General features: G+C 42.1%; 4 protein-coding genes across 5 annotated transcripts; 3 read left to right on the top strand and 1 right to left on the bottom strand.

The window, feature by feature from the left end:
- Positions 1 to 309: 309 nt before the first annotated feature.
- Positions 310 to 15,750, top strand: LOC5505732 (probable gluconokinase). The gene is made up of 6 exons (XM_001626460.3): positions 310 to 431; positions 11,543 to 11,620; positions 12,512 to 12,542; positions 13,525 to 13,611; positions 14,710 to 14,753; positions 15,151 to 15,750. The coding sequence occupies exons 2-6, from the start codon at positions 11,580 to 11,582 to the stop codon at positions 15,545 to 15,547; spliced, it is 600 nt and encodes a 199-aa protein (XP_001626510.1). The 5' UTR covers positions 310 to 431; positions 11,543 to 11,579; the 3' UTR covers positions 15,548 to 15,750.
- LOC5522137 lies at positions 1,600 to 6,147 on the top strand. The gene is made up of 2 exons (XM_048727562.1): positions 1,600 to 4,239; positions 4,435 to 6,147. Exons 1-2 carry the CDS (start codon positions 4,128 to 4,130, stop codon positions 5,283 to 5,285), a joined length of 963 nt encoding a protein of 320 aa, XP_048583519.1. The 5' UTR covers positions 1,600 to 4,127; the 3' UTR covers positions 5,286 to 6,147.
- On the top strand, positions 6,290 to 9,162 carry LOC5505744. The gene is made up of 4 exons (XM_032374055.2): positions 6,290 to 7,348; positions 7,435 to 7,985; positions 8,078 to 8,428; positions 8,525 to 9,162. Exons 1-4 carry the CDS (start codon positions 6,585 to 6,587, stop codon positions 8,782 to 8,784), a joined length of 1,926 nt encoding a protein of 641 aa, XP_032229946.2. The 5' UTR covers positions 6,290 to 6,584; the 3' UTR covers positions 8,785 to 9,162.
- A 693-nt stretch (positions 15,751 to 16,443) lies between the features above and the next one.
- Positions 16,444 to 27,859, bottom strand: LOC5505731 (collagen alpha-6(VI) chain). Of its 2 annotated transcripts, XM_032374052.2 has the most exons (13): positions 27,721 to 27,859; positions 26,347 to 26,514; positions 25,570 to 25,916; positions 24,823 to 25,063; positions 24,326 to 24,536; positions 23,598 to 23,950; positions 23,032 to 23,184; positions 21,465 to 22,034; positions 20,425 to 20,631; positions 19,624 to 19,961; positions 18,247 to 18,481; positions 17,217 to 17,719; positions 16,444 to 16,681 (listed from the first exon to the last, which is right to left on the bottom strand). In XM_032374052.2, the coding sequence occupies exons 1-12, from the start codon at positions 27,806 to 27,808 to the stop codon at positions 17,688 to 17,690; spliced, it is 2,943 nt and encodes a 980-aa protein (XP_032229943.1). In that variant the 5' UTR covers positions 27,809 to 27,859; the 3' UTR covers positions 16,444 to 16,681; positions 17,217 to 17,687. The 2 variants fall into 2 exon arrangements, with proteins under 2 accessions (XP_032229943.1, XP_032229945.1); XM_032374054.2 differs by lacking the exons at positions 16,444 to 16,681; positions 17,217 to 17,719; positions 18,247 to 18,481 and adding an exon at positions 19,290 to 19,379.
- Between the last annotated feature and the right edge of the window lie 43 nt (positions 27,860 to 27,902).

The raw sequence follows: 27,902 nt of genomic DNA, 5'->3' as shown, positions 1-27,902 counted from the left end.
ATTACTATTACTATTACTATTACTATTACTATTACTATTATTATTATTATTATTATTATTATTATTATTATTATTATTATTATTATTATTATTATTATTATTATTATTACTATTACTATTACTATTACTATTATTATTATTATTATTATTATTATTATTATTATTATTATTATTATTATTATTATTATTATTATTATTATTATTATTATTATTATTATTATTATTATTATTATTATTATTATTATTATTATTATTATTATTATTATTATTTGGAGCTCGAGCGAATGATTTCCGGCTGGTTTACTCAAGGGGACTGGCACTAACGCAAATATAAGATGGCGGTTTAAGAAGACATAACAAACTTATTTCCTCTTTCGACCAACATCTAGATAGCGCTAACTTTGTGTGGCTATTGGTAAACCTATATAAAGGTAAGATATTAAGGTTCTTATCTTGAATTACTTTGCGGATTACAGTGTTCTTTGATCGAGTGTTTACAGTCGGTCTCGATGGTAAAATATAGGTTTAAGTAGGTTAGGTTTTGATGGTTTCAGTACTAATTCGAAATGCCGTCTAAACCCGTGTGAAACTTGAGAAAATTCGGATATGGGGTGGTGGACGCAATCTAATTTTCACCGGGCAGTCAGACGCAGCCTCTATTAGTTCCGGTTTGCTTGAAAATATTTCGATCCTTGAAAATAGATTACCATATTAAACACATTGACCCCTCAACCGGCCTGTACCGGCTTTGGGAAGTACCCACAACCCAAAAAATTCATAAATTCAAAATAAACACAACAAGATGAAGATACTCAGGCATCAGTCTAAGGGATAAATGGTCTTGCAGATATGCATCCAACCAAGGTGTTGGCATCTACTCTTAAGCCAAATAATAGCACAGGTTCTTTGACAAATCTCAAATCGAACAAGGAGGAAAAGCAGAATCACCCCTCTCAATAAAACGCTCAAAATACCACACAAGGGAGAGAGATCAGCAAACACAGCTCAAGACACAAATAGATACCTTTATTCTGATCCTCCAGGTACATTTCCTTGGCCTCAAAACACAATGTCCATTCCTTGAAGGATTGTACAACCACGAAAATATCTTTACGTATTGCAAAGCATTCTGGGAGATCCAGGGGAAAATTCACGAGGGGAGGGCCAGTCAACACTCCTCTCCCCAAAGTCAGATGGTTTTTTATAAATCTTTTCACCCCGAAGCCAAACAAATCAATTCCAGGTCATACAGACCCAGAATAGCAGTGTAAACAATTTTGGAATCAATTTGGTTTCAGAAAAGACAGCATTTAGGAGAGCTGTGGTGATTCATTAGAAAATTATTTTCTCATCCGGGCAAAGCCAAACAAGAAAAAATCAATCATGAATCCACCTTTGCTTGCAAATATCCATAAGCAAAGCACTCAATTATGCCCCAAAAGACTTCATGATGTCCTGAGACACTCTCCTGATATGCTCATAGCTGTATTTTTGATGATAAATGCAAGCAACCATCAACTTGTGCTGGCTTCAGCACAACGACGAGGGATTAAAAGTGGGGGCCGCAAAGCACTGTTGGAAAGCTTGGATACCGCTGACTAGGTGCAGCTGTGTTTGACTTTGACGGGCTGTATAAAACTCAGAATAGGGGGGGAGGTATCTGTTTTCAGTCTGTTTTTTGTAAATTCAGCTCCAAAAAAGCCAGGAGTCAATGGGTTAAGCGCAATACTCATATATTATCGGTCTACATTGCAGGCTATGAAAAACGTCGCTCTTATAGATTATGCTCCCTTCTACAGAGATAAACACCCCCTGTCAACCTCCAAAAATCTCTTGAGAATTGAGAATTTTGGCTTGAGAATTTTTTTGGGGAGGGGTGGGGTATATTCATTTTTGGGTGGGAGGGGTTGGTAAACAACACAGACCTTGCAAACAAATCCACTTATAGATCTTACGAGGGTGATAAATTGCGCTGCACAAGGGAATTATTGTTTTAAATATTTTAATAGAAAATAGGCAAAATGACAATTTTCTATAGAATAATTTTTTGGAAGCAATAAAAAAAATTGTTAAAAAGCGGGAGATTTTGTGCTCAACGTTGAAGAAAGCGGGAGAAGGGGTCCAAAATGTTGAGACTCCCGCCTAGAGTCGACAGGTATGCCCTTGTATAGCCCATTTGTTCGATGATGAACAAAGCTCTATTTTTTAATGTTATTTGTAATTCGGTGGGATCATCCCGCTAAAACAATACGTGTAGACAAATTTATTTTTCTAACATATCTCCTTTTTATCTACTTTGTGTTGGTGATGTGTAGCAGCTCACCCTCCTTCCCCAGCTAGCTTCAATCCTTATAGTCTAGTCCCCAGTCCCTTGATACTATTCTTATCAATACATAATGGTGTAAGGAGGAAGTCAAGACAGGCCCGTACCCAGGATTGGCTGAAGGGGGTGGGCAGTCATAGGTATCATATTGAAAAAGCATAGTATTTGAAGATTCCTTAAAAGAATGGACACACTTTCTGGCTCCCAAGCAGGGGTGCGCATGCATCCTGCCCACCTTCCCGTATACACGCCTTCTAGAGGCCTTAAGAGAGAGAAAAAAGGGATAATCAAATAAAAATTGTTATCCTTGATCAGATAATTAAGTATTTCTAAACTAAATCACACATGTTTTCAATTTATAACAAATGCACCAATGATGTTCTGAAAATAAATCAATTTATTTCTGGCCCGTAACTAAATCAAGACATTCTAAGGGATAGCAGAGCTAGAATTCTCAATAGGATGTGATTCCAGGAACAGGTTCCATACCTGGCCAACACAAAGGGATTTTGTTTTTCAGGTGGGGTGAGGGGTGGAGTGCTAGAAAAATCTGTGTAACCCATAAACTGACCAACTTTGACAGATTCAAACAGTGGAAATTACAGGTAGTCAGGGAGCATATGTTGTGGTTTAAAGTCCCGTGGGATTTTTGTGAAGAGAACAAGCCACCTATCTAGAAGTGCTGAGGGGACCCTAAGGAACACAAAAAATGTTGTCGGCAATTTTTTAACTTGTTGGGTAAGCTACTAGGGGGGGTTAAAGAAGGGCCTCAAATTGCCCAGCATGGAAACGAGGCTGAGACTTAAATTGCAGATAACTTTACATATTTACAACCAAATGTCACCAAACTTGCTCAGATTTATTAGGGGATAGTATTATACATGTTATGACTATAAGTATATGTAAGGAGGTCACGTGACCCTTCTACACGAAAGCGAGGCTCTAATATTATATTGCCCATAACTATCTCTTATCTGAGGCTATTTTCAAACAAGCTTGCCCAGTTTTGTAAAATAATATTATCTTACATGTTTAAAAACATTAAAGTAATATTTGTTGTCACCTGACCTTTTTGTCAAGAAAGCGAGACTCTTGCATAAAATGATTAAATATCGCATTATTAGTATATATTTTTTCAAACTTTGATTTCTATATTTCCGCCATATTTCATAATTGCAGTTCTGTTGAAACTTGATTTCAATTAAATAAAAGAATCGATATTTCCATAATTGTTTTGCTGGTCAGCAGTCTCTAAATGAATACTTTTGGTCAGCGGTAATTTCCATCATTTTAGTGATCCACCATTTTGATCTGCCAGTCAATCTAGAGTAGTTACATAACTATCATGACCCTTCATGGCGAATTTGAATGTTTCCCTTTGCCTAAACTCTGAAGAGACAAATCTAGAATTGTGTGTTATTTGCCAGGAGGTAAAAGAGAATGAAGGTCTTGTTGGCAAACCTTCGCTAGATTCGTATAAAAAAGTTTTGGATTTTCTCAAAGAATGGGCCAGTTATGGGAATAAGGAGTACTCAGAGGCCTGGATTAGGCCAGATGGCATTTCAGCCGAGGCTCTCCAGGGAAAGAGCTCATGGCACCGCTCTTGCTACAAGGATGTCGCCCATACAGGGATGCTGAAGAGGGCAAAGATAAGGTATGAGAGAGAGCTAGCTGGACCCAATGAATCAAGGCGAAAGTCGCAACCAGCGAATAGCCCTACAACTCCTAAGCTTACTCGATCTAAAACCACAGCTTTTAACAAAGAAGTTTGCTTTTTTGCGATGGCCCGGAAACCTATAAATCGATGTTTTACAACTGTAGATCTCTGCCTGCAGGGGAATCGCTTCGCAAAGCTGTCACAAAATCAGGCAATGAGAAGCTCGCCGTGAAGCTCAATACTGCCATTGCATCAAATGATGCCCATTCAATTGACATAAAATACCACCACAACTGTTGGTTCACGAACGTAAGCAATTTATTGCGTAAGCCTGATTCCGAAGCCGAGGTCCCAGTTAGAATGGCCGGACAGATAGCTGCAAAGGTTGAGTTCTTGACTGTAACTGACATTAGTTTAAGTGGCGGTAATATTATCCCTATATCTCAGTTACAAGCGGCGTATAAAGGAATACTTCACGCAAACAACGTCCCTGATTCGAATGTCCATCGCAAGTCGTTAAAGCAGCTACTGAAAGATAAAATCCCTGATGTTGACTTCCACAGGCCCAAACGGGTAAATGAGCCTGAAAGGGTCAGTGTTAAGATTGGAAGAGATCAAGCAATTCAAATTGCAGAAGAGCAGAATGAAATAGACGACGACGAGATGAAGACACTTTTTGATGCTGCCGCGCTTATCAGAAAGTCTATCAAGAAGTGTAAGAAGTGGGAGTTTACTGGCTCTTTCGAGGATATCACAGATGAAAATGTTCCCAGGGAACTCGTCAGCTTCTTTAGGTGGGTCATCCAAGGCCCATTTGATCTTTCTTTGCAACACGAGTCAAAATCAAATGAGATAAACAAGCGCGCCATGAGTCTGACTGAAAGCACAGTCGCTATGTTTCTACCCGATCGCCAGGTGAGGCACAAGAAAGCTGAAACAACGAGAATGAGAAGTGAAATGCCACATCAGCTAGCAATAGGGCTTGCTATACACCAGGCTGTACGCAGCAAAGAGCTTATCAATTTACTTCACGGATTTGGACTTGCAGTCGACTATAACCGAGTGCTTAGGGTAGAATCCCAGATAGAATCGAATGTCTTACAGCGAATGGAAGAAAACGATGGCATCTATCTCCCTCCGGACATTGTCAAAGGGCGGCATGTGTTTTTTGTCATAGATAACGTGGACTTCGCTGAGGACACGCCAGACGGAAAACGTACGTTTCATGGAACTGCAATGGCAATTTACCAGCGCGCCGAGGCTCAAGATCAGAAGATCGAAGTTCATGTTGACGCAAGTCTATAACATCGCTCAATAGAAGATCCTTCACTAGCTTCTTGGAATGCCCAGCACCGCCATTGAAGCCCAAAGGCCCCGCAAATTTCAAGTTTAGTCTTTCCGTGAAAGAGCTTCCGATGCAGACAAGGATGGGAGATGCTGCATGGATTCTGGGGAGAAATGCAACGCGAACCCAAGCATACAACGCTCAAGCCGGCACGGCAGCCCTGGAGCAAGATCCTCAACCAAAGAAGATCACCAGCATCCCAGTTTGGTCAGCCTATAACTCCCTGGTCACCGAACCAATACCAACCACGAGAGTCGTAACAGCCCCCTTAGTTGCCGCGCCTGCCCACGATTGGTCAACACTTCTGACTGTACTTATGCAAGCTCAGGATATTAGTGTCAAAGTGGTCGGCCCAACAAGGAAAACGGTCATCTCGCTGGATCTAGGGCTTTACCAGCCAGCAAAGAAAGTCCAAATGGCCCGTCGCGACCTAAACCATCTCATTCTCCGTCCTGGAGAGCTCCACATTGTTATGGCGGCCTTACGTGCAATTGGCTCTTACATCGACAACAGCGGGATTGATACATGCTGGATTGAGTCAGAGTTATATGGTATATGGTTAAACAGATCCTCGGCGGTAAACATGTGAAGCGGGCGCAGACAGCTCATGCGATTACCTTACAAGCGCTTTTCCTAATGTATCACGAAGCCTTCGCGGACAAAGAAAACGCAAGTTCACGCCAAAGCCTTGAAGAATCTGTTACCCAGTTAAGTAATGTCTGTGCTAATGGTCCGAAGGAGGCAGTTAAAGAGGCACACGACAAGCTGGTTTCCGTCATCGAGTCACAGAAGCTGCTAGAGAAGACGGATGCATTTGACAAAGATAAGGAGAAGTATCCGCTGTTTAAAGTCGTGCGACAGTACATGAGAATGGTGATGGAAATGATGACCTTCATACGAGCCGTTCGAACTGGCAACTGGGCCCTCCATCTAGAAGCCCTTGAGGTATTTACGAAGTACTTCTCCGCCCATGACATGCTGAACTATGCTCGGATGATACCTGTCTTTTTGGCTGAGATGTCCAGGCTGGAAGAGTCTGATCCAGAGATATACGAGGAATTTCGGCAAGGAAACTGGGTCGTTAACAAAAACCCACATGTGCCATTCTGTTCTCTCGGCGCAGATAATGCATTTGAGCATGTTAATCGATCCATGAAGGTCTCAGGAGGGCTAATTGGCATCACGCTAAATCAAAATGCACGCTCAAAGTACTTCCTCATCGCACCCGAGTTGGCACGACTGGCAGAGAAGGCAAAGAGATGTCTGGTACGTCAAAGGGCAAGACGGAAAAGCACCACCACGACCTTAGCAATGCTGTACGAGCACGCCAAGAATCGAACATCGAACAGCTTGCTACAAGCATCAGGAACTTTACAAATCCTTTCCTCAGTGACAGCAGTGACCTCTTCAACATCGCAACAAAGGTTGTAATGCCCGACAAGGTGAAAGAAGACCTGTGTCAACAAAGCACTGTGGGAACTCAGTTGCTTAGCCGCTTCGTAGAAGAAAGAGTTACGACAGCCACACAAAGCATCTGGCATCCTATGAAGAAGAGGAAACTCGACACATGGAAGAGCGCCACAAAGATAATCAGAGTGAAAGCCAAGGTTATCGAGTTAAAGGAAGATCGCTCCTTGTTCGCTCGCATGTCCCTGGTAGCGAAATCTCGCCCGGAAATTGACATGAAGGAGGCTGTTGGCGAATTCGAGTTTAACGTGGTACCCAAGTCGATGTTTGCTCAAGATGGCTCTGTGCTCCACTGTTCCTGTAAGAGTGCCTTGATGGCTATCCTAGAGAAGGTAGCTAACACAGGTGCAAGCTCTAACACAGCAGAGCTTGAAATCCATCCGCCGATCCAAGAAGGCACTCGGATGAAGGTATCTATTGTTGACGGGATGGCAGAAGTGCAAGCGCTAGACAAACCGTCTTGGATTAAGAACTGTTCGCAATTAGCGGATCACTTCCTAGAGCGCGTCCTGTACAGGTACCATGGAAGTGACGAGTTGCAACTGGTATTTCACCGGTAAATAAAATCAATGTCATTACAGTTCCATGTAGATAGAAGATAAAAAAATGACGAATTAATGTACGATGTCATGTAAATTTTAGGTACGATGTACCACTATCCTTGGAGACGGCGACAAGAGTGTCAAGACAGGGCAAAGAAGCGCCTATCTACTACAAGATATCAGATGCAACACATATTGCGAAGATTCCGATGAAGAGACTCCTATCTCATGTGAAGACCAAATCAGAGCTGACGGAGTATCTAGCTGTGAAGTTACTAGAGAAAGGAAAGGGGGCCGGGATGAACGTTGTAGTGGCATGGGGAACTCGATGCCAAGCCACTCACAGAGATATGGCACATCTCGAGAGCAACCACGAGGAAGCAGACACCAAGTTGCTGCTACACGCTGTCGACGCTACGTCCTTCGGAGCCACCAGTATCGAGATAGTCTCGCCCGACACTGGCGTCTTTGTGTTGTCCCTTCGAAGATATTCCCTGTTATGCGAGGACACGTCATTTGTCACCGGCAGAGGTGGTCGCCATCGGAAGATCAAGCTTTGCCCTATCGTACGCGTCCTTGGACCTGCCAAAACTGCAGCACTTCCTGGATTCCATGCATGGAGTGGAGCAGATGTCACAGGGAGCTTTGCAGGTAAATAACTGATGTCCAGATAGTTATATGTATTTTGTTTCAAACTCGCAACATCCTCATTGTTTTTTTTGTTTTTTTTTTTCTTGTTTAAGGGAAAGCAAATATGTTATGCTGGAAAGCTTTCATCGACGCTGACCAAGACAGCATTACTGCACTTGCAGATCTTGGAACTTCTGATGTGCCACATGGAACTACCTATGCTGGTATTGAAAAGCTTGTGTGTAAGCTTTACCAGCCCAACACGCGCATTACCAAAGTCAAAGACCTGAGATGGCTCCTGTTTCGTAAGAAACAAGCTGAATCAGAAAGACTGCCGCCCACCCTAGCAGCACTGAGGGAAGCCACAAAACGCGCACATTACCAATGTATGGTGTGGAACTCAGACATTCTGGCAAATCCGGAACTGCCATCGCCCTCAGATTACGGATGGAAATTGGAAGCAGGTAAATATTGCTCGTTACATACAGTAATTGCTTTTTTACCATTCATTGGCCCGCGGAATAATATACAAACCAATTGTCGTGTGCTTTGGTTGACAGATGAATGGGTTCCAGTGATGACATCATTAAAGCCAGCACCAGATGCTGTGCTCCATCTAGTAAAGTGCGGATGTTTAACGGAGAGGTGTTCGACAAACAGATGGCAGTGTCGCAAGGCGGGACTTCCATGCACTGATCTCTGTGGTTGTGCTGACGATGAGGAAGGCGAGCCCTGTCAAAATGTCAGTGAGGAGGTAGAGGGAAGCGAGTCCAGTGACGAAGAGGAGGAAGAGGATGTAGGCGATGGAGATCACGACTGAGAGCCTTGCTTTCATGGCAAAATACGTTCCCCGGTGATAATTGTTGCATTTTTTGAGATAAAAACATGAGCAGGTGTAGTGATAATTCGTATTACCGATAAGCAATAGTAATTGACAATCTTATGTTTAGAGCCTCGCTTCCACGTCAAAATAGCCACGTGACCTTCTTAAATCGGTTTGTGGGTTCTACCACATCATATCACATAATATAAGAAATCTGAGCAAATTTGGCTGAAAATAGGCTCAAATAGGCGGTAGTTATGAGTCAATATAATATTAGAGCCTCGCTTCCATGTAGAAGGGTCACGTGACCTCCCAACATGTACTTATGGTCATAACATGTATAATACTATCCCCTAATAAATCTGATAAATCTTGGTTGCAAATATGTAAAGTTAACTGCAACTTAAGTCTCAGCCTCGTTTCCATGCTGAGCAATTTGAGGCCGCCCTTCTTTAACCCCCCCTAGTAGCTTACCCAACAAGTTAAAAAATTGCCGACAACATTTTTTGTGTTCCTTAGGGTCCCCTCAACACTTCTAGATAGGTGGCTTGTTCTCTTCACAAAAATCCCACGGGAATTCACATGCTCCCTGACTAAGGCGTTGGGATCTCTTAGAAGAGTTCTTTCTGAAACCTCTGTCATGTGTAGCCTTTTTTTAGGAGATTCCCTCTCCAACAGTTATAAACTACAATTAATAATTGTTTCTCAACTCATCCTCGGAAACCCAGGGGTATTTCTCTCTAACGTTTCACACTCGCGAGAAAAATAACCCCTGGGGAACAGTAAGGAACGAACTTGGCAAAAAAATCTAGGCCTATGGTGAGCTGTGATTGGTCGACCTCCCGAGGTCGACCAATCACAGGTGCGCTTCCCCAACAATGCACCAAAAATTTACATAATTGCTCTGTGTTGGCTTGAGATCAAATATGGCTCCTGAACAACTTCTTATATATTCGAAGGGCTAATTCCCGACATCATTTAAGCGGTAAAATACACGATTAGAGCGTCTTCATTGAAGCCAGAACAGCTTTTGGTCCTAAAGGGGTTTTACAAATAACAGGATGTTTTTGCTCAACTACCTACAGGGTTTGGAAAGAGTTTTTCAAGCCATGCCGAAAATGTGCGAGGGAACCCGATAGTTCTTGAAACTTGTCTTCTCCAGTCGATAATCCCTGACCAGTTGGCCTATCTGAACTCAATCGGGATAGGTACCGCCGAAAAATATTTCTAACTCAAAGGACACTGACATTCTAGTCAAGGGGAAAGCGAGGATCGTGCTCGGTAGTCCCGATTCATTCGGCAGTGAATCTATTACTTGGCACCAAAGTTTAAGCTTACAGAGAGGATGTAGTAGATCCTTGGCTTGAAAAGTGTGCAAATAAAGTCCTTAAAGTCAGTAATCGAGGAGAGTTGTTCTCCAAGCAAATACGATCCGAATAGTTTGTGCCTTTTTTTATTATCTGAGACTGTTTCCCGCAAACGCGGCAATAATTCCCGATTACCTTACATTTCCGAGTAGAAAAGGCTAACCCATTTTTCTTTCGTAAATCACAAAAGACCGAGCTGGCGAAACGGCACAATATATCTAAACGCGTAAGATTTCCCACAGTGATTTGTCCACAAAAAAGATTGATCGATGACAGCTTTAGACATGTTTAAACCTCAAGGGACCCAGGCGCCGTGACGGCTTTTTTGCCAAGTTCGTTCCTTACTGTTCCCAAGGGGTTATTTTTCTCGCGAGTGAAACGTTAGAGGAAAATACCCCTGGGGTTCCGAGGATGTTCTCAACTGAGAAAATCCCAAAGGAAAATCGCATTTTATGCAATCACGGTAAACCTGGGTGGCGTAGTTTGCAGAGTTTTGAAAAAATTGCATAAGGACTCGCTTAAGGTTTTCTTTCCTTGAATAAACATAAGGGCGGATCTAGCTTTTTGCCAAGGGTGGGGGGGGGGAGGGGGTTGACCCATAAATTTTCGTCAATATTTACCTTCGTAACGATTTTCGAATAAACAGACACAATGGAAACAATGAAGAAAGGCAGCCCATTGGGGGTGGGAGTTTAAACCCCCTAAACCCCCTACTACTAGACTTGTCTAACTCGAACAACCCAACAGTAACTGCGATTTTAAATATTCTGCGAATTTGGAGATTATTGGAAATCGTCGGCGATAGCTCGCAGATTATTGAAAAAGCGCAGTACGCACTTGGCATTGCCTTCCACGTAACACATATAAGAATATATCTTTACTATAGGACTACCCCCTGTAGTGCGGGCATAGTAGAAGCTGTGAAAACTCGGAGTAATTACCTGATTACCCAACCTAGGTTTGCACGAAAGCCAAACTTGTTGTCTAAGCGACACAATTCAAAATCACATACACTTTCACTTTTATACGATTCGAAATTGTTCAATTGTGAATTGAATGCCGAGGTTTACAGCTGACCCAATGCACAGATGGCTGGGTACGTGAAGTAAACGAAAGATTCTTTTGTCAATTTTTCGGCGAACAAATTCAATTTTAAGTATATTCCGATAAAAGTGAATGCTTTATTATAATGTGAGGTCCTGACGGGGTAAAATGAGGACCCTAATTTAGGACAAGAAACGGAAACAGGATTTGGAATAAGAAGTGGCTGGAAAGGCGGAGATGGAGAACAAAAGCGGCCAGGAAAACCCCCACTCCCCCTAGGGTCATCTGCTGAGATCACCTGCTAAAATGGCTTTATATTAACATGTCCTTTTTCCCGAAAATAGTCGTGCCTGAGACTGCTGATAAACGCTTGTTGCTGTGATGGTGATTGTACTAGTGACGGGGGTCTGTGGCTCGGGCAAGTAAGTGCACAAAATGTTATTAGATATAGAATCGTGGGTAAATACGCTGATCTCAAAATGTTATTAGATATAGAATCGTGCGTAAATACGCTAATCTCAAAATGTTATTAGATATAGAAACGTGCGTAAGTGAACATATCTCAAAATGTTATTAGATATAGAATCGAGTACACTTATCTATAAGTGTTTCGAAATATAGATTTGTTCAAGTGCACTTAGCTCAAAATGTCTATAAATATATTGTGAGACTAGTTATCACTAAACGTTTATGGAAATGGAATGGCTAAAATGTTAAAGATTATATGTTGTAAACGTTTTTAAAATTGGAAATCGTAAAGTATACGTATTTTGAAAACGTTATTGTAGAATATACTGATTCCAAAATGTGATTCAGTCTAGAATGAACCATAACATTATTGTTATTGATACCAAGTGCACAAAATTCTAAAACGTATTGAAGACGGAGTCCTGTTCAGGCCCGTACCCAGGGGGTTGCAGGTGACCCCCCCCCCCCCCCCCCCCCCCACACACACACACACACACACACACACACACACGGCCGAAGGTCCACTTTCGGTTCTTAATAGACGTGCTACTTGTAGACAAAACTATAAAGCATAAGCTAGATCAGTCTGGTATGTAGCCAAATCCGACAATAAACATCCCGTGGCAATACTGCAAAGGATTTATGGGAAGTCATTGCTCCATTTTAGACAAATAAATGCACGGATAAAATCACAGCGTGTTGTGAACAACTCCATCTTGTTGTGTATTTTTTGTTCGTGACACGCTGTGACGTCACCCGTTGATGACTAGGAGGCAGTTGCTTAAAATTTGAGATCTACTAGTAACTATGCACTTGCTGGTAACACTTTGCCTCTTTTTTGGAAGGACAACTATTGGAAGATACATTGGCAAACAGGTATGATTTTATTGTCGCTATGCGGCTTATTTATACAATAAGCTCCATTCTAAATAAGGGAAGGAAGTATTATTTTGCTAGTGGTTTAGACCCTGGGATGTACACATTTAAAATCGAGATTATTTCAAACTTTTGGATGTACAGCTTTTCGATAATGAAAACAAAGCACGTCCGCCCGAGCACGCACGTTATAATCCAAAGTAATAGTTTCGAAACCATCTGAACCCAAAGAAAAGGTCAACTATTGTTATTTCGTGCAATTGTTCAGCGGCATCAAAGTCTTTCAAATAGTTATTTCGTGCAATTGTTCAGCGGCATCAAAGTCTTTAAAAAACATTCACATCATTGTAGAAAAAGCAATAAGTGCTTGAAATTTTTTTTCTCATTCCAATATTTTTATTGTATTGCAACAAGTTCTTTGCTCAACTTTATTTCATGCATATCTCCTGGTTTTCTGACCCATCGAAGAAATTAGTTGTTTGTGTGAAGCTTCCTTTATTGTAGCATCTCATTAGTGTTTTACTCGATTATTTTATCATTAGCTAATACCATCAATGTTAGTTTTTTTAGCGCCCAACTTAACAGAAAGCGCTCCCGAAAATGTAGAAGATAAAATATGCGCGCTGATAGCTGCCAAAAAAGAGTCTATCAAAAACTCTTAATCAATGTTTATATTTGAAAATGAAACGCTCCATTTATAATCCAATACTTGCGTTTAAGTTTAATTGAAAACATACAATTAAACTCGTGTTTACCATTCCTGTCATCGGCTTGTTATTTATACTTAAACAACTTATGAGGAAATTTTGTCTATTTATTTATTTGAAGCAAAAGTCGAAGTTAAAGAAAACATCCTCTATCAAACCCCCTCCCCCCTTCACTGCATTAGGACTTCAAGGATGGCATAAGTACCTTTGCGTTAATACGAGTATTCAAGGTGCCACAAGTACCTTGAATACTCGTACTCTTTTATTGCCTGTAGCTGTCGTGGCCATTTGTCGATGCCGATGACTTCCACCCAGCATCAAACATCGAAAAGATGAAAAATGGGATTCCCTTAACTGACAAGGTATGTTTCTGAAAAACAGATTTACCAGAACTAAAACCCTCTAAAACCCCTAACCAGACATGGATGATATCCAAATCACTGAAGCTGGAGAGCTTAAACTTCTCCAAAACTTGAACGACCACCACGCCCCTGGCCCTGATAACCTCAAACCTTAAAGTGCTAAAAAAAAAATGGCCAGTACTGTGGCTCCTATGTTTTAACTTATATATAAGAAGTCTTATGAGTGCGGTAAAGTTCCGGAAGACTGGAAGACAGCATATGTAACACCCGTTTTCAAAGCAGGCAAAAAATCTTACCCTGCAAACTACCGTCCAATTTCTCTCACATGCATTTCTTGCAAACTTATGTAACACATAATAACAAGCGCCATCATTAGACACACGATAAAACACAATATATTTTATCCCTTCCAGCATGGCTTCAGAAATGGTTTGTCGTGCACAACACAACTCATTGAAGTGATTACTGATCTAGCTTTTCATATGCATGGGGGAGGCCAAACTGATTTACTCACTATAGGCATTCGAGTTGGTCATGAGCGACCCCTCCTGAAGCTGGATCTCAAAAGGTTATTGTTGGTGGAGACTACTCCAATGATGCCAGCGTGCAGTCAGGTGTTCCTCAAGGCTCGGTCTTGGCACCTTGTTTATTTTTACATTTTATCAATGACCTACCAAACCAGCTAGATTCAACTGTAAGATTGTTCCTCTATCTGGGTGTCCAATCACATCAGGAAACAGCAATCCTTCAGAACGATCTCAAAAGCTTGAAGCCTGGGGAAAGACATGGCAAATGAATTTCAACCCCAGTAAATGCGTTACTGCGTAACGGGTTACCAGAAAACGCAAACCGATTGTTCATGACTATGTCTTGCATGGAAAGGTCTTAAAAACTGTGGATGCTGCGAAGTATCTCTGAATCACACTCAACTCAGAATCACACTCAACTCAGACCTACAATGGAGCGCTCAAGTATGTTGAATGCTTCGCGGGATTACCAAAATGACACATGAAACACGCTACAACATTGAATAATTTATTGAAATAGGCGTGCTGAATTCTTAGACAAAACATTTCTTTTTTTCTTTTTCCTCTATAGGATCGCCTGCCCTGGTTAATTGCACTCAATGAAGTTGTTAAAAGGTAGTGACTAAACTGTAACAGAGGGAGGGGTGGGGGATTTTTGCCAAATGTCTCTTCCTCCCCCCTCCCCCCACATATTTGGGCTGTGCTATGGGACTGATCAACTGTCACGAGTGATATTCATCAATATATTGATTAAATTCCGACACTTGCGTGACAGTGCTGACTAAATTCCTACACTTGACTAAATTCAGCATTGTCACGCAAGTGTCGGAATTTAGTCAGTATTGTCACGCAAGTCAATATTGTCACGCAAGTGTCGGAATTTAGTCAGTATTGTCACGCAAGTCAATATTGTCACGCAAGGGTTCGGAATTTAGTCAGTATTGTCACGCAAGTGTCGGGTCCAGGAGGGCCCACTATTTTGGTTCATCACTGTAAATGCGTTTTCTTTCAGATGGAAAAGCCGATGTGAATCAGGTGTCCTGGCCTGCTCTGCTTTGAAAACATCCTACAGAAAGATAATCTTGCAAGGAACCTCGGGTAAATCAACGAGCGAGACCCCGCCACAATATCCGCGAGACAATAAGGGGTCGAAAGATGTTGGTGATTTCCTTATTGTGCTATTACAAGGATCCAAAGACTTGATTCGTGAGCGAATATTAAACCGCAAGGAACACTTTATGCCAGACTCTCTTCTAGACTCGCAGCTTGAGGTTCTTGAGGAGCCAGAAAGTTCGGATTACACACTTAAAGTCGGTATTGAACGGAGTGTTGAAGAAACTGCAAATGAGATCTTGACCTGTTTGAAAGCCCTGTTTGACGTAAATGTCACTGTTCACAGCACCGTATAGGTTAGACTCGACCTCGGTGCGTAGACGAAATTTGCTGGGGGGGGGGGGGGGTGAGGGAGATAAGTCTTGACCTAGGCTTCTAGTAATTCTCAAGCCTTTTATATGTATAATATTTATTTCTGTTTCTTTTTCCAAACATTATGAGGATTAACATCATATTTATTTTTGTTTACGAGATGCCTAATAAAATATATCTATGCCTATGTCATTTCTATGGTGGGTTGGGGGGAGGAGGTTGTTAGGTTATAGAATGGAAAAAGTATCATATTTCTTCAATAAGGAAGTATCCTTTTAGCGGTCAAGTTGGGCGCAAACTCCTATCTGTAACACCCGCGATTCTATGTGTTATTTCAGGTATTTATTTGATAGTCCAACTCACAAAAGTCTACTTTTCCGTTCTACAAACTCGCATGGGAAAATCGCCACACAATGCATTTCAAACGGGTCGATCCAGGGGCGCGCGGCCGAAACCGCCACGACCAAATTCCCTGGGTTTTTGGCATGCGGTTGAGACGAGAGACGAATTATCCAAAGAATTATGAAGATTGACAGGTTACTGCTCCAATATTGCGTCCATGATGTTTTAATAGAGTAGGAGCGGGATATCTTAATGATCTCCACCTATTTTGGGTCAGCCAGATACAGTTAAAATACTATACTCCTTTGTCACATCATTGTCTCGATGTTCCATTATACCTTGCTTAGTAGTTTTAAATATTTAGAGTATAAACACGTTTTGGAACTAGTGTGAACGCCGGCTGTATTAACTATGATAGGGATTTATAGTCCCAGGCATTCTTACCAGATTTCCTGTGCTCGTAAATGAGCCGTGACAAAGCGTGGACCTGGGACGAGGGACACCTGTGCGTGTGAGGGAGAAGGGGATAGTGAAGAAGTTCATGACAAATTACGCTTTATTGTTTACGCAATAGATAACATCTATTTCCATCGGCTAATTCAAGCGAGTAACAATTTAAAAGTAAAAATGTTCAATCTATACCGGATCATACTTCATTCGTAGATTGTTATTTTGAAGTTTCCTTGCGAATAAACCGTTGTATTTTCAAATATAAACCATAACAAAGGAGTGTTTGATCGACCTTCTTTAAGACGGTTGTCCTCTAAATTTCAAATCTGGAAAAAGAAAAAGGCAGTTTCAGAACAGGGCTTGACTTAGGAATTGATAAGAACTAGAGAGTGCGTGTTCCGTGTGGCCAAAGGTAATCATGGAATATGCTGGGTGTCAACACTTCTTATCCAGCGCTCAGGGTTACTGTCGAATCCGTTGTATCGCGACGCCGCATTTTCAAAACATCGATTTGTTTTTGTCTTTTGGGATTTTCTGTTCCAATTATTGTTCCGTTATTCTGATCCAATCAGATTCTTGCCATCTCTCGCCTAGTGCAGTTGCCTGGCTTTCTGTCGCGACACTGGTTTTCGTCCAGAGGATAACCAGTGAAGTGCACAAAACGAGACTCTGATTGGCTCAGAATGGTTTTACTGACGGAGCAGAAAACTAAAACAAATCGTGCTTTGAAAACGCGGGTCGCGATACAACGGATTCGACAGTAAGCGCCAGAGGTTCGTCAAAGATTTCAGGGTCACGCCCCATACAAACAAGGGAGTGCGAACTCTGATAATGTCAAACAACTTAGGGGCATCTACTCACTTTAATCTCTTGGTTCGCTTTATCTGCGTTTCTTGTCGTAAACCTGTAAAGTAATACTCCCAAAACAACACGAGAAGGTAACGTAATAACAGTAATGTAATCACAAAAGAGCAGATAACTACGAACATGGATCAAGGACAGTGACAACATATATAAGAATCATCAAACTTGTCTGAAATTTTCAGACAATTCTTCCTTCCATACCGGTCATAAGGAGAAATTCGTTATCCGCTTTTACTGTATTTACCAGCAAAACCAGTGAGGGGATTTAACAGGGCCGTAGTAGGGGGTGGGGGCATGTGCCCCTTCCCTCCACAATACTTTCAAAAATTATGAGGAAATGACCAGTAGTTGGTGACTGTGCCCTCCCAATATTTTCTTAATGTTTTTATTGTGCCCCCCACTCCCCCCCAATCTAATGTGACCTGCTACGGCTCTGTTTAAAGATATAACAGCATACATACCCATAAGTTAATATCTACTCACGATATAATCTTTCATCCCTGAAAGAAAAAAGAAGGAAACAAGGAACGGTGATCCTAACTTTGTGACTTCATCACTGTAAAATATTCTCATCACCATCATCCTCGTCATCATTTTTTGTCAGTATACCCATAAACCTTTAAAACTTCCAAATCGTCCGCATCATAACCACCACTGCATGACACAGCTATTTTCCTCTTCTTATCTAACCGTAATAACTTTTATAAGCCAAGATCTGCTCGTAACTAGCAGATGTTCACCCATATTTTTTGTTGTTGGGGGAATAACATATCAGCAAATTTCAGGAAGTCTGCTTTAACGGCGCCAATGTTGCGAATTTTTTTATTGCATTGCTAGCCAATAAAAAACCGAGATTAAGGAACAAGGCCTTGAATAAAAATACATTCAGCCCAAACAAGACAGAAAAATTCATGCACGTCCTGGAGACAAAAAAAAAACGAATGAAAACTCCCCACCCCTACCCCCCCACCCCTCCACTATTCTAATGGTCCGCCCCTTAGCCGTAACGCTACCTAAGTTTACCTACCTCCGACACATATGGCGGTCACAAGGGGTCTGCGTTGTCCTTCGAGCGCTGTCTCTGAGCGGATAGGAAAGACCTCATGGCGCTCGTTCACGACCAATCGCCCCAGCGCCGGAAAGTCAGGACTGTTGCCAATAGCAACAGCCACGAGGTTGATTCCTTCGCCGTACAGTTTCTCTGCGATCGCCACCGCCAATCCAGCCTCTTCAAAGCGACCGGAACCGATCAGGACTATTGTCTGTAAGAAGGTAAGGTTGAGTGGGTACCTCGTAATAGCGACCGGAACTGATCAGGACTATTGTCTGTATGAAAGTAAGGTTGGGTGGGTACCTCGTTGTAACGACCAAACCGATTAGGACTATTGTCTGTATGAAAGTAAGGTTGAGTGGGGACCTCGTTATAAAGACCAAACCGATTAGGACTATTGTCTGTATGAAAGTAAGGATAAGTGGGTACCTCGTTATAGCGATCAAACCGATTAGGACTATTGTCTGTATGAAAGTAAGGTTGGGTGGGTACCTCGTTATAACGATCAAACCGATTAGGACTATTGTCTGTATGAAAGTAAGGTTGAGTGGGTACCTCGTAATAGCGACCGGAACCGATCAGGACTATTGTCTGTATGAAAGTAAGGTAGAGCGGGTACCTAGCTCGTTATAGCGACCGGAACCGATCAGGACTATTGTCTGTATGAAAGTAAGGTTGAGTGGGTACCTCGTTATAACGACCAAACCGATTAGGACTATTGTCTGTATGAAAGTAAGGTTGAGTGGGTACCTCGTTATAACGACCAAACCGATTAGGACTATTGTCTGTATGAAAGTAAGGTTGAGTGGGTACCTCGTAATAGCGACCGGAACCGATCAGGACTATTGTCTGTATAAAAGAAAGTTTGAGTGGGTACCTCGTAATAGCGACCGGAACCGATCAGGACTATTGTCTGTATGAAAGTAAGGTTGAGTGGGTACCTCGTAATAGCGACCAGAACCGATCAGGACTATTGTCTGTATGAAAGTAAGGTTGAGTGGGTACCTCGTAATAGCGACCGGAACCAATCAGGACTATTGTCTGTACGAAAGTAAGGTAGAAGGGGGACCTAGCTCGTTATAGCGACCGGAACCGATCAGGACTATTGTCTGTATGAAAGTAAGGTTGAGTGGGTACCTCGTTATAGCAACCGAACCGATCAGGACTATTGTCTGTATGAAAGTAAGGTAGGGTGGGTACCTCGTTTTAGCTACCAATACCGATTAAGACGAGTGGTTGTATAAAAAGAGATGGATACATGCTTCCCTTTTAAACTAACTGGAACCGATTAGGGCAATCTTCTGTATTGACAATAGTCAACAACCCCCTCCCCCCACCCCCCTAAAAAAATACCTTCTTGATGTCTTCCCGTGAGCCAAAGCGGGATGTGAAGATCCTTCTGTCGGCGAATTTCAGCGCCTCGGCGGTCCGCACCCTCCCCTCCCCTAAGAACAAGGCACCTTGCACAGCCTTTTGAAACTCCGCTTTCCTCCAAGCCGCAGAGTCACTGAACTGTACCACGGGCTGGGCAGAGTCAGCGTACGTTGCCATGGCAAGAGTGATGGTTGTACCGCTGACATCGAAATTCTCCACTAGTCGTGTTATGAAATGCTTGACACGATTAAAGCCGTGCTCACCCACAAACTTAGTGGATTCCACCAGAAAGAGAATCTCCATAGATTTCTTGCACGCTAGACAAAATGATTTCAAAAATTAATCATTCAAATCAGCAGACAGACGTGTTGTCTTTCATCAGGGACATAAAACATACCGCGGGAGGAAAATTTGGAAAACGAAATGGTAAGAACAGAAAAATGAATCGTTTTGTCCAGTAATCATCTAATAAAAGACTTTGAAGCTAATACCGATACAACGAGAGCACAGATTATTTTTTTATATTTTTCTTGATGTCAGCAGTACCCAAAATGTTGATCGTTAAAATGAAGATATAGATTTAATCGAGTGTCGCTTCCGCTGTCTTTGCGAACGGTGTCTCAATCTGTTTGTCAAAGAGATTAACAATGGTAAGGCAAAGTAGTTTGGTTGTACTTCAATGCCCTTTAATTTTCTTGCAACTTGCAACGCAACAGATATTTCGTTGCAAGTTGCAGGAAAAAATTGCATCGTGTTTAATGGCCTTCGGTTTGCACTTACAAACAGGCGGTTCAGCGCAGACAAAGTGACATCCGTCAGAGTGCAGACAACACTTTTGTTCGCCCGGACAATCCCAATCATTCTCCTTCTGCAGGCGCCCAGGCTTCCGCGCGGAATCTCCACACGGTAGGGACTGAGGCGGGATGGGGACACGGCTGCATTGATTAGCGGTTTGAAGCTTTGAAGGTGGACATCGGCCTGGCTTTTCTGAACACAAAAAAGGGCAAAGCATGATACTAAACAACACACATCTCCAAGGGACGTTCGTTTTAGTATCAAGGTTCATGTTAAGCAACTTTCGTGAATTTCATTTCCATGCTCAATGCTTTCACAATTCAACTTGAGATGTCCAACTTGACAAGTCCTTGAGATGGGAACAGTAGGTACAGTAGGAAAGTGTAATTGGCTGGGCCGTTCTTTAAAGACAAAATTAGTAAATGACTTTTATGGGCGTGGCTTAGCCCCCTCCTTCCTGTCCCGTTTATAAACGCCTACCAACGAACCCGGAAAAGGGCCCATTTCGATAGCGTTGGGTCGCTGAATATTGGAATCTAAGTGGAGCAGTTTAGAGTGACAAACACGTTTTTAATACGAGACTTTGAACTGTGAACGCTGACAGAGATCACCGAACTCTAATAAAGGTCAGCAGGCCCGTACACAGGGGGAGGGGGTGCAGGGGGTGCGTTCGCTCCCCCCGAAACGGCGGAAAGTCGACTTCCGGGTTCGCAATAGACGTGCTATTTGTAGACAAAACTATAAGTATAAGCGAATTAGATGAAAAAAAGTCATTCTTGATTACACTGGTATGTCATCATCGTGTTTTGTAGCCAAATCCGATAATAAACGTCGCGTGGAGATACGGCAATGGCATAAAAATTCTATTTTGCTCCTTCGGGGGTGGTCAGACTTTTATCAGAAAACTCAACCCTACCCCTCTCCCCCTTTCGAAAAAAAATTAGGTCCACTTTTTTGGATTTCGAAAAATCCTGGGTACGGGCCTGGTCAGTATTACAAGTGCTACAATCGGCGTCTATGTTTACCTTGGCAAAGCATTGGAGTCAGCTCCATCATCACCTTATCCAGCTTTTTCGGCTCATCCACCCTAAACATCAGACTCGGATCCGACGCCAACATACGGAGAAACCCCGGCGTTGCATCCTCGGTAAACCCGACCGCAATCCGACGAACATTTTCCTTGTCAAGATTTACTACAGCGGATTCGATGGCCTCCGAGCTTGCCGATGGATTTGCCGAAGCTAACACTATCAAAAACCGAGGCAAACCTTGTCTCATACCGTTCTTTACTTGGAAGAATTCGTTGGCAGCACCCCGTAAACCGGCTCCGACATTCCTCTCGGCACTGCTCGACATTTGTCGAAGACTGTTAATAACTTCGTCAAGTTCTTCCATTGACCTAAAGTTCCTAAATCGTTTGGTGCCGGTTTGGAAGTATTTAGCGTATTGCCCGATAGCAAAGTTTGCGCTATTCTCTGCATCTGCGTAGGACATGATGACATCTTTCACAAAACGTTTGACGAAGTCGTACTTCTCAGAGCTTACACTTTCCGAGTTGTCCATGATAAAAGCCACGTCAATCGGGACAAAGCAAGCTGAGAAATAATGATAGACAATCTAACTACAGGGCCGTAGCAGGGGGTGGAGCACTGGAAACACGTGCCCCACCCCCAAATTATAAGGAAATGACTAGTAGGGGCGTGGCTGTGCCCCCATTGATAGGGAGTGGTAGGGGCGTGGCTGTACCCCCCCCCCCTTGATGTTTCCGTATCGTACCGCCTCCCCCCTAATATTTTGAGGCTTGCTACGGCGCTAAACTAACCGAGATAAAATAAAGCTTGAAAATAAAGAGGTAATTTGATTAATTTATACAGAAGTAGAAACAACTGTGAATCGCATCATATTATTATTGGCTGTTTGATAGCTCAATACCTAAATATCTAGAAAAAGAGATAAGAGTCATACAAAAATACAAAAATAATTTTAAAAGTTTGTAGGGCCGTATCTTGCACGGGAGCAAGGGAGGACTTTGCTCCTTTGCCCCCGCTGCTGTAGAGCACTAATTTTTAAAAGACATATGAAAAAATAGCGACTGTTCTTTGAAGCAAATAAAAGAAATATGACTTGCCCCCCTGAACAATGTTTTTTTTTTGCCAAAACCTATGAATGACTTCCCATTTTCTTCCTCTTCAGGCACGTGGGGTCTATCACTCATCTTTCCCAGACCTTGTCTAAAAATGACCATTAAGGAAATACCCTCGACTCCTTACCTCGCCCTTTAGCAGCAGCGAAAAGTGGGTAATTTCTTATTGATGGATCTTTGCAAATACTATCCTTTTTTCATATGATACCTATGATTGCGCATACTCTAAGCAAATCCTGGGTACAACAATGCGCGGCAAGGTCCTATTTAAACACACCCAGAAAATTTCACTGTGCTATTTACGATTACACAAAAAAAAAACACAGGCCTATCATTTAAGAAGTGCATATTTACCCACTCAACCAAACATTGTTCTCTGACGTAAGAGTACATACTTACCTACTCGACCAAACATTGCTCTATGTGCTAAGTGGTGAATATTTACCTACTTTTGACTTTTGGTACGCATTTCTTAGCACAGCCTCGCAGGCAGCATTTCAGTCTTGCTTCGTTACAGTCACCGTCTGATTCACATTCATTCACGACAAACATCGGGCAACTCGGACTTTTGGCCGGGGACGGACACATGTCGCCATAACGCACTGACAAGGGAAATTAATACTCTATTGTGATTGGATAGCTCACATGCGTACTAAAAAAATTACTTTTTACCCATATAGGCGTTGGAATCTACTTTTCTATCGGATAATAGCGCGCAATTTTATGGGCATTTTTCTCAGTTAGCGAAGCAAACAGAAACGGGCGCGAGGAGATATTCGATTTGAAATTTCTCTTAAAACCTGCGCTATTATCTGGCTAAAGGTAGTATGCATGTCTTCTGTTTGGTAGGTGCATATCTTCAAGACCATTTAGCCCTTAGGCTGATGCGTGAGTATCTTGATCTGGTGCTTATTTTGCATTTATGAATATTTTGATTGTTGGTAGTTCTCACGGCCGGTACAGGCCTGTTGAGGGGTCAATCGGTTAATATAGGTATCACTTTAATAACCCTTACCATTGCATAAAGTAGATGCCATATCGTGGCGGACCGAGGTAAACCCGTCATAAGCAGCACTAGAGAAGAGAAACTTCCGCGAGGGCTGTGATACAACTGAAGAAAAATCCACTTTGTTGATGTCAGCGGTAAGACCAACAATCAGTAGGCGCACGCCTAAGCTTTTGAGCTTTTCCGCTGCCTTCATGTTTGCGGCCGCAGAACTAGAAGAGTTTGTGGGCGCAAACAACACAAAGGTCTTTGGCATCGTCTGTCGTACTCCACCGTAAATTGTAAACCCATAATCCCCCGCGGTGTCGATTGCACGATCAATACGCATCTGATCCCCGGTCGGTGTGATGTCATTGATAAACCTGCGGCATAAACAAGTGCCACGGTATAAAACAGACGTCTTTATTTCGTGCGTGTGTAAGCTGTAAAGAGTGTGAGTGTTTCTCATTCTCTCATTTTGGGTAGCCTGTATTAAATTCCGTAAATAGATGTCATGCCCGTATTTGTAGAGTGTTAATAAGTGTGAGATTTCTGCATGTTTTGAAATAAATTTAGGTCCTGTCCCGACGTCGTGCCGCGTGGTTTCGTGTTTGTTTCTTCTCCCCTTACTCCCCAAAAGCTCGGGCCATTCTGTCGAGCCAGTGTTCTAAAGCCAGCCGTTGCTCAAGCGTCTTCATTTATAGCATTTAAGAAAGCCTTTGAGAAAGCTGTTTAATTTGCGGAAGAAATTCGTTTACCTTGTGACTGTGCGCGGTTCGTACATCTTATCCATATGCAGGCTCATCTGCGCAGACTCGCTAAAAGTAATGACTCCCACATGGGTCTTGCTAGGGGAGATGTCAAAAAGCGCTATCAGGTTGACAAAGAAGAGCTTTATCTGCTTGAAGTCGTCGCCTAGAGTTCGTGATGTTGGGATTCCTAGTACGAGGTCCAATGGTTTCTTGCATCCTGAAAAACAATAATCATATGATGATAATCGTAATCAAAGACAACCCGAGGTTGGGCTATACAGGCCTCATCGTGGCCTTATCACACAGTAGATCGATCCACTGCTTTGCTGAACTTACGACAGTAAGTCTTCTCGTCAAACGTTTTTTTTTCTCCAGGTAGTCTCCTTTTTGAAATTTTCTATGCTACATGGGTCTGTAGTCTGACAGATTTCTTGCCCTTCGTTTGGTAGCTTTTGTCTGATGTTACATCGGCACATGGAAACCGGAAACCACAGGGTACCCACCTGAACATTGCACAGTGCCAAACGGCTCTAGAACCTTGTTGATTTCTTCAAATGAACTCGCAGTGTAGATGAAATCCTCAGTACTTGCGATATTCCTGAGCTCAGAGCTGTCAACCCCGTCCCCTACCCCCACAGCATATATATCGACCCCCCTGGCGCTTAGTAAGGCGGTGACGGTCCCAAGCTGCGTAGAGGGTCCTTGGTCTTTTGTTTGTGCACCGGAAGTCACTAACAGGCAGACCTGAAATGGGACGATGCACCGTTGCGTGACTGCTAGCAGAACATTGCAGCGCACACAGCTTCATCTTTTTACTGCGGTTTTTGATATTTGCGAACTTTCGTCGATGATTTGCAACTGCTTTACCGCTGTCTGGCTTTCGTCATTCAAACTAACGGAATTAAATTTGGTGCCCTATGATTGGTCAGTATCTAAAGTGGTAGCGTGATTTCACTGGTAGTCACAGGAAACGTTTCAAGGATTTTGAATTACAAAATCCAGAAGGCGATTAAGCTTTTGGAAATATGGACCTCAGAATATTGAAAAACGCAGTAACAAAATAAATTAATAAAAGAATAAATGAATAAATAAAAGAGTAAAAAAAATGAATCGAATGAATAAATACGCGCTCGAGTTTTTGCGGTAAATGTGTGTTAAAAGGAGAGGGAAAGGGGCTAGAATTAGAAGATGGGGGAGGTGGAAAGTATGTCGTTTCTTACCTATAAGACTGATTGATAATATATCCCTACCTTTTTCTGATCTTCCCTCATCCCAAATCTCCTGTTAAACAGGTCTTTATCCGCGGCTTTTAATGCCTTGTCAATCCTCAGGCCAGGCCCTCTGCTCTGCTTGGCCCCTAGTATCCCCCTTTTGACACTCGCGGCGTTCATCTCCACTCCGCTAAACTCGTTAAACGACAGTACGATGTCGACATCGGTGCTAAAGGTGGCGACACTAATCCTGGTCCCGTCCTCGGAGATACCGTAGTAGTCCATCAGGTCAGCGGTGAACTTCAGGAGTTTAGACCATTCTTGTGGACTGATGGCCTCAGAAGCGTCCAAGAGAATGGCTAGGTCAATGGCCGCGGCGCAGCGTTCTGAGATATGGAAAATTCACGAGAAGAAAAATATTGCGTGCAAATGTAAAAAAGGTGTGCCAATAAAATGGTTAGCCAAAGGTTCAAAGACTAGGTCTTTCCAATTTTGATAACGAAAATTGACGCTACGTATGTTCAAAAATGCATTCTACTATTGTCTGAAAAATGAAAATGAGGAAGATTAATAACTATAGAAATCAAAAAGATGAAGTACGAGGTCGACGAGGAGAAGTGAGGTAGTAAAAAATGTTTACTTTTAAAATTTGTTGTTTAAGCTTTACCCGCTTTTCGATGATAAAAAAACCCGGGATCATGCACTGCCGCACGCGCTTGTAAAACACAGATCAGAAATTACACTCGTTCTGCGCAAAATGCTTTTCAGATAAGATTATCATTGCATAATCTAGCAGCACATTCATCTAATTCTCACCTTGTTTAACTGCTTTACGACAAAGAAGCTCGCATTGACTCCCTAAAGGGCAACACTTCTCTCCATCAGGGCACTCTTTATCAGAATTACAATTGTGCGCGGGCGATTTACAGTTGAGTTGTGTAAGTGCCGATGTTCGTACTGTGGGGCACACCAGATTCTGCGTTTCTGAACCAAAGGGAAAATACTTGATATCTTGTTACACATATTAAGATGCCTATGGCAATGACCCGTTACCCAGGATTTTTTTTCTTGGGGCGTGCGAAATCCGAAATGAATGGACCTAAAGTGAAAAATTCTAGCCAACCCCGAGAGACCAAAGAGAATTTTTTTATGCCTTTTAAATCGCGTGGTGGATCATGGGTAGGCTGTATCTAACGAGTAGCATGAGTTATCCATATTTACAAAACTCTTAAACATTTGCATATTATGTAGTAGTAGTAGTAGTAGTAGTAGTAGTAGTAGTAGTAGTAGTAGTAGTAGTAGTGATAGTAGTAGTAGTAGTAGTAGTAGCTTTATTTTAAGAGGGTAACACTTTAAATGTGATACACTTACAAACTTGTGGCCCACCGTAAAAAAAATCAATTTACAATAATTATGAAATCAATAACAAAACAGATCACATTTACAGTGAAATAGATTGAAAAAGTCCGAGGCTTGGCATTGGGAGATGGTTACCTCATTTACCTTACAGTAATATTTTTTCCATCTTGATAAATATAATATTTTTTGGACCGAAGTAGAAACTAAATTGGTGCATTATTCCCAGACCCTCTTGCATTCCCCTCTGGGAGTTGTGTTTTATATCGCAGAGGCAGATGAAAGATATCATAAATATCAGATATAATCAATTTGCACTAAAATGTATCCTTCTTGTTAAGGTCTGTCACGAAAACATGGGCTCATTCTAAGGTCGTACAAATTGTGTTTGCCTTTGACCTGAAACACTCGGTCGCTAAGAAGCATGGTTTTTAAATGAAACTATATTCAATGTGCAGCCCTGAAATTAACATTCCAATTTAAATGCCATCTAATACTTCAGTTTTAAACACCATTTGCCTTGTCAGGATAAAGAGATTAAACGCTAAAGACATTATATAGTCGTCTTAATTTATCACCAAGATATTTCATACATTTTAAACTGTTTTACGTGCGCTCTATTGGTCTAAATGTTTATGATCTTGTTAGTAGAAATACGGCATTCGGAAATACGATATAGTCGGGGATCCGCATTGAGTAAAGTATTCTTAATTTGGTCAAAAGATATGCGATATGAAAGCGAGCGGTTACCGTCATCGCTAAAGCAAGCAAAAACCTAATTTACCCTTAAGATACTTAGCGATTCCTCACGAAGAGCAACAAGAAAATACTCACGAGCTTGGGCGAACGAGAAACTCAACAAAGTTGCGTAGAACGAAACCACCAAGAGAAACAATCTTGCCGCTTGCAAGCGAAATGCCATCCTCTCTTAATGGGTGTATCTTTGGAAATCCATAGCACGAGCAAGGCTTCCCTAAACTTGGATAGAGCGTTGGAGGAATGGCACTCTAGGACGC

Source organism: Nematostella vectensis, chromosome 5, assembly GCF_932526225.1.
Source record: "Nematostella vectensis chromosome 5, jaNemVect1.1, whole genome shotgun sequence".
In the NCBI taxonomy this organism is placed as follows: domain Eukaryota; kingdom Metazoa; phylum Cnidaria; class Anthozoa; order Actiniaria; family Edwardsiidae; genus Nematostella; species Nematostella vectensis.
This window is presented reverse-complemented; position numbering and strand designations above follow the sequence as displayed.